Source organism: Rattus norvegicus, chromosome 5 (assembly GCF_021556685.1).
Source record: "Rattus norvegicus strain SHRSP/BbbUtx chromosome 5, alternate assembly SHRSP_T2T, whole genome shotgun sequence".
NCBI lineage: Eukaryota > Metazoa > Chordata > Mammalia > Rodentia > Muridae > Rattus > Rattus norvegicus.
The window spans coordinates 109,274,304-109,287,018 of NC_141538.1; the positions used below are offsets into that span (position 1 = coordinate 109,274,304).

The 12,715-nt window shown below is 39.1% G+C and overlaps 1 protein-coding gene across 1 annotated transcript; it reads right to left on the reverse strand.

Annotated features, from left to right (window-relative positions):
* Positions 1-579: 579 nt before the first annotated feature.
* Positions 580-1,240, reverse strand: Ifne (interferon, epsilon). Its single transcript, NM_001402768.1, is given in 1 exon segment — positions 580-1,240. A coding segment is annotated over 1 exon segment (576 nt). The 5' UTR covers positions 1,219-1,240; the 3' UTR covers positions 580-642.
* Positions 1,241-12,715: the final 11,475 nt, after the last annotated feature.

The window sequence follows — 12,715 nt, forward strand, 5'->3', positions numbered from 1 at the left end:
TTTATCAATCAGCCCAGTAGTGTCTAGCACACAGGAAAAGTTCCTGCCTTCTCAGCAATCTGTTGAGTCTGCGTATTTTTCTTAATTAAACCTTGAGGTGTTAGCTAATAGCTTAAAACAGCACGCTATTAGTTGTAATATGCATTATTATTATAATGAGTGAGATTAAATCTGTTTTCATTCCTCTGAAAATTGTCCATGCCGTTTGGTCATATTTCTATTGTCTCTGTAACAGAAATATTCAAGGTTTAATGCTAGTTTCATTGTCTCTAACAATTTCTGGTACACAAGGAATTCCTTAAAATGAATGTATGTTAATGAATGCTTATTACATTATTGGCATAGTTCATCATATCTAACTGCAAAATTCTATGAAAATTTCACCATTGAAAGACCAATTATGAAATTTTAATGGATTAACTATAATTCTCAAATAATTTGAAATTGGCAGAAAACATAACATGGCAAATGGAAATAACTGTGGCCAACTCATGCAATCTTAGGACACAATTAACCATGTGCAAAAGTGAACCAATGTAGCCATTTTACACCAAGAAGAAGCAACAATGTTCATAGATCTCCTCCCACTCTGCCACCAACCTATGACTTTAAAATCCACTGTTGGCTCTTGCTTCGCAGTGTTCAAGAGTCTATGTCCTGGCTGTTCAGCCGTCTTGCGAGCCTGGACACAAAGAACATACAGCGGTTGACTTCTATCTGGACAATGATCCAGGCACAGGTGCTGTACCTGTGGTTTTCCAAGTAATCGTGGATCCTCCTGAAGTACGCTTTGATCTGTAACCTAAGGTCCTTCACACTCAAGCCCCCACTCTTCCGCTCTGCTTTCAGTCCACCCAGTGACTCCAAGTATCCCAGCTGACGGTGAAGCGCAGCTAGGACTTCTTCTATATGGTTTTCCTCCCAAACGCCCCGAGAACTATGTGTCTGGAAGAGAACGAAGATCTGCTGAAGGATCTCGTGCAGAACAGCCAGTACATGTCCCTCTTGGTGCTGGTGAGGACTCACAGACTGCTGAGGGAGCAGGAAATTCTTCCTGTGTGCTAGACACAGCTGGACTGATGAGCTCGGCAAAGCTTTCAGTAGTTGTAAACTTTCTCTGTTCCTCCTTGACTGGAAGAGAATCAATTTCGGTTCTAGAGAGAAGATAGCGAAAGAAGCTAAGAGCAGCAACATTTCCGGGAGCTGTTTGTGAACCATGGCGGAGGGCACACAGTGATCTCTGCACACCTTGTACAACTCCAGTTCTAAGAAATGTTTACCTTTCACACATCTGAAACCATGAGGGAGGGTGTTCTATTCTGCTGCCTTTGTTACCTTGTGTGTCATTTCCCCAAGTTTCTACCTTAGGTTTTCTGGTTCCCATTGCAGAGTTTTATGGAGCATTTCCTTTACTTTCCCCATTGTGTTGCTGCTGGAGGAAGTAACGAAAGAGCTGGCCTCACTGTACACTTTCCTTGAGACAATTACAGTTGTCTAATCTGACCTTCTATTATCCCCATTATTTATTATGTACAAGCCCTAACTAACACAATGCACTTTCTAAATGTTTAGTCAGGCTTAGTAATGTACTTTTATTAAGAGCAAGCTTTCTTCTTCAAACAGTGGTATTTCGTGGAGTATTATTTATCAGAGATCTAGTAGTACCCAGAACACACTCAGAGGTAAACTTTAAAATCCACAGGCTGACAACTCATGAAACTTCACGTAGAACTGTAAATGGGCACAAGTATTTGGGCAAATTAATCTGAAAATATGTATCAATGATCTTGGATTATTTTACTATTATTTATATCTCATCTACTCAGTTCAATATGTAATGTTTTAGCTTATAAAATAAAAGTAAAACTTATCAAAAGACTGTGATTATATAGTTTCACGATAGCAGCAAAGTATAAACAACCTAAAAGTTCAATACAATGGCCACATATGTGTTGATCTTCTAGGAATACATGAAACCAGTAAATGATAAAATGGTTGTGAGAAGAGATGGGAGTGGTTGGATGGTCTATGAGCAAACACATAAGCACTTTCCAGCCAAGTTACATTTGTCAGTTATAGTCACTGTGAGAAAAACAAACATCTCTATCCATCCATCCATCCATCCATCCATCCATCTATCTATCTATCTATCCATCCATCTATCTGTCTATCTCTCTATCAGAAACAATTTATGTTAAATGCCATGTTTTAATACATGTATTAAATCAGGGTAAACAAATTTTTCTTCTTATTTACTGTCTATGGGGAGAACAAGCTTATTCTTATTCAAGCTTTAAGGAATCTCAATGACTGTTCCTAGTTCCCCTGCTGTTCACACTCAATGCCTTGCTCTGATCCAACTGTAGCTCAGCAGTTGTTTGCCAGTCTCCCTCTAGCCTTTGTTTCCTTACTGTCCCTGCCTAACCACATTCTGTTCTTCACTCTCTGAGATTAGCCTCTTCAGCTCTCTGTACCTAGCTTATTCCTGGGGCACAATTATCTCCATTTCCATCCATGTTGTAAATGACATACCTTCCCTCTCTTTCTGAAAAAAGATTCAAACACACACACACACACACACACACACACACACACACGCGCGCGCGCACGTATTGGGGTAGTGAGGGGGTAGTTGTGGGTAGTTGTGCATATGAGTGCAGGTGCCAGTGGAGATCAGAAGAGGGTACTGGACCCCTGAAGTTGGAATTACAGGCAGTTGTAAGATGCTAGAAATGTGTGCTAGGAACTAGCTAGTCATGGGTCCTCTCTGAAAGAAATGCATGCTTTTAATCACTGAGCCATCTCTTTAGCACCTCCTGCTATTTTTGTTGTTGTTGTTGCTTTAAGGCTGAACTATTTCTTGATGTATATACAACATTTCCCTTATCGATTCATCTGTTATGGGCAACTGTTTCTGTTCCAAGGCTATTATAATTTCACAGTAGGTATGGGACTGCAGGCACCTCTTCAACAGACTGGTTTCCTCCAGATATACACCTAGTAGTGAGCTTACTGACTCACAGTGTAGTTCTCTCTCAACATATTGAGGAACCTCTACTGTTCTCTACGATCATACTTATTTATATCCCTCCAACAGTGCTAAATAATGTCCTTTCATAGAAATTCCCTTCAATTTACAATAATGACCTAAAATTTTATTGATTTCTAAAGATTTGGGATTTTTCAAGATACTTTTCTAATATTGATTTCTAATTTCAATGTTGTGATTCAAGAATAAAGTTTGAGTTCATTGGGTCTATAGATCAGAGTATAATCTGCCTTGATGGTCTTATTGCTGAACTTGAAATAATTCTACTTTTGTAGTGGGGACTGTTCTATGAAAGTCAGATAGGTTCCAGTAATTGAAAGCACTGAAAATTCCCATATTTGTCTGATGTTTTCTGCTCTGTCAAGAAAGAAGTCTTAGCCAGAATGCCTGCATGTGTGTGTGTGTGTGTGTGTGTGTGTGTGTGTGTGTGTGTGTTTGAGAGAGAGGGGGGGGTGAGAGACAGACAGACAGACAGACTGACTGACTGACTCACACACATACACAAGGACACAAAGACAGAGAAACAGACCTCTCCACCACAGAGATCTTGAAATCTCTAGCTGTGGTTTTAGATTTGTTTTCTACCATTTCAATTACATAATGTGTTTAAAACTTCATTATGTATACATAACACATTCTGGGTTATTATGAAACCTGAATGAGCTAAGTAAAAAACGTTCTTTATCCCCAGCTCCGAAAAAAAAAAAAAAAAAAAAAAAAAAAAAAAAAAAAACGTTCTTTATCCTTGGCAATTGTTCTTATTCTATAATTGTATCTTTCCTGACGTACAATTATGCTTTGATTTGATTAATGTTTACATGGCTCTCTCTTGTGTGTGTGAAGTTTTCTCAAAACTTCCCAATGGGTTTGTATTTGATTTTTATTATGTAGCATATGTTGGGCTTTATGTTTTATGGGATCCAACAGTCTTTGATTTTTCTTTCTGTTTGTGTGTGTGTATGGCATGTGCATGTTTATGTTCAAATAATGCTTTCTTGTTTTCACTTTATTTCCTTTATTTTTTTGCAAACAGTGCCTAGAAATTTATCAAAATCCAAATGGATGAGAAGGTAAGAGAATATTATCACACATAAAGCTTGCTATATCTAGACCAAAATAAATTCAGATTTTTAATATTTCAAAGTCATTCCTCAACATGTAACCATTTCAAAGGTCCACCTAATAAACTATTTACCAGAATTACTAGTTGTTACATTGACACAGCAGGAGAATGCACACCTGCTTGGCATGATTGGGGAAAGATACTTGATTATATAAAAATCCATTGTATCCATTCGGTACATTAAAAACTTGGTCTCTTTCTTCTGAAGCTCAAATTTCCCTTACTCCAAAGCACTGATTCCTTCATGGTATAGGCATGGTAGTGGTTTAGGAGGACTTCACTGGCATCAAAGGAAGTGACTAGTGAACAGATGTATTTAGAGAAATCAGAACATGTATGTGTATTGGATAACCGATCTATGTAGGTAGTATGAATACTAGAAGAAACTAAGTGTGAGCTTGCGTGCACATATGCTTGCCTGTAGTTTTATGTGCACAGAGGACTGTGTTTGATATACAGGGTCCTGAGAATGGACTTACCCAGTTGCCCACTGTTAGCATTCTGGTAAGAGAATTTGCTGCACACTTACACTGCACCCGTGAAGGGGCAGTAGTGAGGTGTTTTGATAGAAAAAAGGTTGATGTTAAACATCCCTGAGTATGACAAATCTTTGACAAAAATGTAAAATTAATGATGGTAGTCCGTCTTTACCTAGTATGAATTTTATATGACCTCAAGTTAATTTATTATATAAATATATTTCATCCTATATTTCCATGAGGTTTTTTTTTTTTTGTTGTTCTTTTTTTCGGAGCTGGGGACCGAACCCAGGACCTTGCGCTTACCTAGGTAAGCGCTCTACCACTGAGCTAAATCCCCAGCCTCCATGAGGTTTTTTATCATTACTTTTTACCCCAAAGTATAATATTTTTTATTAAAATTGTGATTTTCTCTGTGTTTAAAATATATTAAAACCAGTTCTAGTTAGTGAGGAAGGCATTTAAACTCAGCCAAATGATTGCAGCATGATATAGGTTACCTAGAATCTAGTGTCAGCTCCTCAATGGGCAAGTGAAACCAAGAGTTTTTAACATCTATGAAACTGGGTGATACCATGTAATTGATATATTAGAAGACTAGATAAATTGGTTCCAGAATGACTATTAATCTCTTTAACATACATTAAGATCCTCACTAGTTAACTTTTTTTTGCTTTCTAGCATGAAAAACACTGACAGATACTTGTTTTCTGGCCACCCACTCACTATTATCTCCTTTTGGGGCTGCTCTAGCTAAATAGATCTTGACTTCTCTGCCCATGCTCAGATCTCGCACTTCTAACCATATTCATATGTGTGTCACATCTACTGCCCCTACTCAAAGCTATTCATGTCTCAGTTTGACTTGGCCGTAGTAACTATTTTAAACATGGCATTTATTACAATAATTCTCAGTACATCCATAGTTCACTTGCTGAGCATGAATTTGTAAATATTAATCTTTATTAACGTCTCTATTATAGGATTTCAGAGTAGGAAGTGATCTTGATAACACCTAATATCTGATTCCCTCTTCCTTTCTCAAGAATTCAGGCAGCATGCCTTTAAGTGTTGTGCTGGAGAGAGGCCCCACACTGTTGGAGCTTAAAGGGGAGGGTAAGTTCCCGTGAGGAGGGAGCCAGCCATGAGGTACCAGGTCCTGAAAAGAATAGGAAGACACTTGAGGGATGCCTCCCGCAGGAGTCATAGATGGGAATAGTGAGGAAGAAACAGTTCAAAGTCATGACAAAGAAAGACCCAGAAACTGTCTCATACTAAGGAGAAAAAGATGTGACAACCATATATGAACTATTATACTGCAAAGGATCACGATATTCACGCCATCGCTGGGACTAACTAGATAGGTGAACCTAAACACGAAGGCTAGTTCCCTACAGTCTAGCATCATTGTTACATTCTGAATTTGGTGACTCATTGTGACTATATGGGGAAAATGTCCTTATGTCAACAAATAAACAATAATATTGAAGTCACCCCCAGTGCCTCTCACTTAAGTGGCTTTGAGAAGAAGGTTCTTTTTGCTGTATGTTCAGATTTTATATTTATTTCAAAATTAAAAACAGAGTATGCATATTTTATAGGATAGTTTATGTATTTACATTTCAAATATTATCTCCTTTACTGGTTCCCTCCTTTCCCATCTCCCCTCCCCCTGCTTCTATGAGGATGCGCCCCCTCCCAACCACCCACTCCCACCTCAACACCCTGACGCATCTACACTGGGGCATCTAGCCTTCACAGGACCAAGGGCTTCTCCTCTTATTGATGTCTGACAAAGCCATCCTCGCTACATATGCAGCTGGAGCCATGGGTCCCTCCATGTGTACTCTTTGGTTGGTGGTTTAGTCCCTAGGAACTCTGGGGTGTCTGGTCGGTTGATATCGTTGTTCTTCCTATGGGGTTGCAAAACCTGGTCATCTCCTTCAGTTCTTTCTCTAACGCCTCCATTGGGGTCCCCATGCTTTGTCTGATGGTTACCTGAAAATTTAATAATCTCTATCAGTAAGGCTCAGGAGACATCCAGATCAGGTTCCTGTCAGCAAACACTTCTTGGCGTCAGCAATAGTGACTGGGTTTGGTGGCTGCACATGGGATGGATCCCCAGGTGGGACAGTCACTGGGTGGCCTTTCCTTAAGTCTCTGCTCTGCTCATTGTCCCTATATTTCCTCCCATGAGTATTTTGTTCCCCATTCTAAGAAAGACTGAAGCATCCATGTTTTGGACTTCCTTCTTGAGCATCATATGGTCTGGGAATTTTATCTTGGGTATTCAAAGCTTTTGGGCTAATATCCACTTATCAGTGAGCTATTAACCTAAATAATTAGTATTTGAGATGTGATCATTGAGACCAAGTAGGCTAGCGCATATATATATATATTACACTTTGTCATCAGCTTTCAGTTTTAATTTGGGCCACAAATGGCCAATACAGTGAAGATAAAGGCTACCGTTCTTGATTAAATGTGTTTAACATGATGTATAAGAAAGAAATTAAAAACTTTTTAGAATTTAATGAAAATGAAGATACAACATACTCAAACTTATGGGACACAATGAAAGCTGTGCTAAGAGGAAAACTCATAGCGCTGAGTGCCTGCAGAAAGAAACAGGAAAGAGCATATGTCAGCAGCTTGACAGCACACCTAAAAGCTCTAGAACAAAAAGAAGCAAATACACCCAGGAGGAGTAGAAGGCAGGAAATAATCAAACTCAGAGCTGAAATCAACCAAGTAGAAACAAAAAGGACCATAGAAAGAATCAACAGAACCAAAAGTTGGTTCTTTGAGAAAATCAACAAGATAGATAAACCCTTAGCCAGACTAACGAGAGGACACAGAGAGTGCGTCCAAATTAACAAAATCAGAAATGAAAAGGGAGACATAACTACAGATTCAGAGGAAATTCAAAAAATCATCAGATCTTACTATAAAAACCTATATTCAACAAAACTTGAAAATCTTCAGGAAATGGACAATTTCCTAGACAGATACCAGGTATCGAAGTTAAATCAGGAACAGATAAACCAGTTAAACAACCCCATAACTCCTAAGGAAATAGAAGCAGTCATTAAAGGTCTCCCAACCAAAAAGAGCCCAGGTCCAGACGGGTTTAGTGCAGAATTCTATCAAACCTTCATAGAAGACCTCATACCAATATTATCCAAACTGTTCCACAAAATTGAAACAGATGGAGCCCTACCGAATTCCTTCTACGAAGCCACAATTACTCTTATACCTAAACCACACAAAGACACAACAAAGAAAGAGAACTTCAGACCAATTTCCCTTATGAATATCGACGCAAAAATACTCAATAAAATTCTGGCAAACCGAATTCAAGAGCACATCAAAACAATCATCCACCATGATCAAGTAGGCCTCATCCCAGGCATGCAGGGATGGTTTAATATACGGAAAACCATCAACGTGATCCATTATATAAACAAACTGAACGAACAGAACCACATGATCATTTCATTAGATGCTGAGAAAGCATTTGACAAAATTCAACACCCCTTCATGATAAAAGTCCTGGAAAGAATAGGAATTCAAGGCCCATACCTAAACATAGTAAAAGCCATATACAGCAAACCAGTTGCTAACATTAAACTAAATGGAGAGAAACTTGAAGCAATCCCACTAAAATCAGGGACTAGACAAGGCTGCCCACTCTCTCCCTACTTATTCAATATAGTTCTTGAAGTTCTAGCCAGAGCAATCAGACAACAAAAGGAGATCAAGGGGATACAGATCGGAAAAGAAGAGGTCAAAATATCACTATTTGCAGATGACATGATAGTATATTTAAGTGATCCCAAAAGTTCCACCAGAGAACTACTAAAGCTGATAAACAACTTCAGCAAAGTGGCTGGGTTTAAATTAACTCAAATAAATCAGTTGCCTTCCTCTATACAAAAGAGATACAAGCCGAGAGAGAAATTAGGGAAACGACACCCTTCATAATAGACCCAAATAATATAAAGTACCTCGGTGTGACTTTAACCAAGCAAGTAAAAGATCTGTACAATAAGAACTTCAAGACACTGAGGAAAGAAATTGAAGAAGACCTCAGAAGATGGAAAGATCTCCCATGCTCATGGATTGGCAGGATTAATATAGTAAAAATGGCCATTTTACCAAAAGCAATCTACAGATTCAATGCAATCCCCATCAAAATACCAATCCAATTCTTCAAAGAGTTAGACAGAACAATTTGCAAATTCATCTGGAATAACAAAAAACCCAGGATAGCTAAAGCTATCCTCAACAATAAAAGGACTTCAGGGGGAATCACTATCCCTGAACTCAATCAGTATTACAGAGCAATAGTGATAAAAACTGCATGGTATTGGTACAGAGACAGACAGATAGACCAATGGAATAGAATTGAAGACCCAGAAATGAACCCACACACCTATGGTCACTTGATTTTTGACAAAGGAGCCAAAACCATCCAATGGAAAAAAGATAGCATTTTCAGCAAATGGTGCTGGTTCAACTGGAGGGCAACATGTAGAAGAATGCAGATCGATCCATGCTTATCACCCTGTACAAAGCTTAAGTCCAAGTGGATCAAGGACCTCCACATCAAACCAGACACACTCAAACTAATAGAAGAAAAACTAGGGAAGCATCTGGAACACATGGGCACTGGAAAAAATTTCCTGAACAAAACACCAATGGCTTATGCTCTAAGATCAAGAATCGACAAATGGGATCTCATAAAACTGCAAAGCTTCTGTAAGGCAAAGGACATTGTGGTTAGGACAAAACGGCAACCAACAGATTGGGAAAAGATCTTTACCAATCCTACAACAGATAGAGGCCTTATATCCAAAATATACAAAGAACTCAAGAAGTTAGACCGCAGGGAAACAAATAACCCTATTAAAAAATGGGGTTCAGAGCTAAACAAAGAATTCACAGCTGAGGAATGCCGAATGGCTGAGAAACACCTAAAGAAATGTTCAACATCTTTAGTCATAAGGGAAATGCAAATCAAAACAACCCTGAGATTTCACCTCACACCAGTGAGAATGGCTAAGATCAAAAACTCAGGTGACAGCAGATGCTGGCGAGGATGTGGAGAAAGAGGAACACTCCTCCATTGTTGGTGGGATTGCAGACTGGTAAAACCATTCTGGAAATCAGTCTGGAGGTTCCTCAGAAAATTGGACATTGAACTGCCTGAGGATCCAGCTATACCTCTCTTGGGCATATACCCAAAAGATGCCTCAACATATAAAAGAGACACGTGCTCCACTATGTTCATCGCAGCCTTATTTATAATAGCCAGAAACTGGAAAGAACCCAGATGCCCTTCAACAGAGGAATGGATACAGAAAATGTGGTACATCTACACAATGGAATATTACTCAGCTATCAAAAACAACGAGTTTATGAAATTCGTAGGCAAATGGTTGGAACTGGAAAATATCATCCTGAGTGAGCTAACCCAATCACAGAAAGACATACATGGTATGCACTCATTGATAAGTGGCTATTAGCCCAAATGCTTGAATTACCCTAGATCCCTAGAACAAACGAAACTCAAAACGGATGATCAAAATGTGAATGCTTCACTCCTCCTTTAAATGAGGAAAAAGAATACCCTTGGCAGGGAAGGGAGAGGCAAAGATTAAAACAGAGACTGAAGGAACACCCATTCAGAGCCTGCCCCACATGTGGCCCATACATATACAGCCACCCAATTAGACAAGATGGATGAAGCAAAGAAGTGCAGACCGACAGGAGCCGGATGTAGATCTCTCCTGAGAGACACAGCCAGAATACAGCAAATACAGAGGTGAATGCCAGCAGCAAACCACTGAACTGAGAATAGGTCCCCTATTGAAGGAATCAGAGAAAGAACTGGAAGAGCTTGAAGGGGCTCGAGACCCCAAAAGTACAACAATGCCAAGCAACCAGAGCTTCCAGGGACTAAGCCACTACCTAAAGACTATACATGGACTGACCCTGGACTCTGACCTCATAGGTAGCAATGAATATCCTAGTAAGAGCACCAGTGGAAGGGGAAGCCCTGGGTCCTGCTAAGACTGAACCCCCAGTGAACTAGTCTATGGGGGGAGGGCGGCAATGGGGGGAGGGTTGGGAGGGGAACACCCATAAGGAAGGGGAGGGGGGAGGGGGATGTCTGCCCGGAAACCGGGAAAGGGAATAACACTCGAAATGTATATAAGAAATACTCAAGTTAATAAAAAAAAAAAAAAAAAAAAAGACAGGCAAAGTAGACAAAAATTTGATCGCATTACAGAGGAAAATTTAAGTGGTATCAGCATTGGAAACGTTTGTTTTACATCTTTTTTAAAGTGATCGATATTTTGTTTGGAAAAAAAGGAGATAAAGTTTTAAAACATGATTATTTGCTTTCTGGCACGCATACTTTCAAATAAAAATAAGAAAATGAAAGCTAAAAGCAAGAATATAGTCTCCATTAGCCACTTGCTTTATGTATGTGGTCTCTGTCACCTCTTTTATTTCCCTTATGTTAATCAGAATTCTTTGGTCAAATACAGTAAAGCAATACAGAGTCTATTAGATTAACATATCCAACTTATATTGGAAGTAGCTCAGATGTCAACAAAAATCTGTGTTTAACAGATGCTCCTTTCTGGAAAGATTAAAAGACCCACGTTTTTCAAAGGCAACTGTTAGAAGACATATGAAGATGTAGACATATGAAGATGTAGACATATGAAGATGTAGACATATGAAGATGTAGACATATGAAGAAGATGTAGACATATGAAGAAGATGAAGACATATGAAGATGTAGGCACACATGTCCGTCATGGTCTGAGCACATACCATCACGTGGCCAGGAGTAAAATAGAAAGGGGGTGGAGAAAGACAGACTAGGAGAGTGTGAAATGACTAGAGAGAATGAGAGCTGGGAGACCCTGGGCACCACTTAAGAAGAATTCTCAACAAACTGAAAAAAATCCCCCACTGGGAATTGTTAACAAGTAGTTAGCATGCTTTCCAACACCAGCTCAGCCAGTGTTTAAGGATGGCTGTCTTCTTCTTCATAGCAGACAATACATTGTGAATGACCAAAATTGCTTAAGTAATACTTAATACTTCTTATACATGTAAAAGAATTCTAAGTTTCATATCACCCACACAACTACCCTGCGAAGTATCACTGTCATCCCTATGCCCAAATACAGAAACTCATGCAAATATATTAAATCCAAATAGTGTGTGCATCACTAACAGGATAATATAATGTTATTCCTGATCTTTATAATGCTATTGGCAGGTAGATCTTATGAAAATATGATTGCATTTTTAAATGGAAAGGTAAACACACACACTGATTGGAAATGCTAACTAGTGGGTCCAAGCAGTCAGTTGGCACTCTGCCTCATTATGAGCATGAGGAGCTCACAGGGTTAAAAATTACACCCACACTATAAACAATCAGAGAACTAGACAAAATATAGAACATATCTACTTTCAGCTATTGGATTGTAGACAGCCCAAGATAGAAATTCAGAGAGGTGGAAGCCAGCAAGGCTTTCTGCCTGGGGGAAATTTCTCCACTATGGTGCCAGGAAAAACTTCTCTGACAGATTCACTTCCCGGGGAAAGTCAGAGATGTAAGTTTGAAAACCAAAACATCTACATTTGCAAGGCAGACTAACCAGTGAGAGGGAGCTAACTGGATTGTTCCAAACACCTTCCTGAATGTCTCCCAGGTTCTTTAATGGATAGTAATGTATTGGGGAAGGCTTAGAAAGCCCAGCAAATGTGACGTTCAAAGAAAAAAAATTCCAGGGCAAATTTAAGACAAACACAGTCAATCTGGAGTGTTCTCGAATTCCCACCAGACACAGGAAAGAAATCTTGCTGATTATGTAGAGCATTCTGTAAAGATTCCTCCATACAGAAATCCCAAAGGTAGGACTGAATCCTAAAATAAAAACTACTGTCAACCTGTCCTAAAAGGGCTTAAGAACAACGACATAAAGCTGACAACATAGCTGCCTACCAGGACAAAAGGTAACAATTTATTACAAT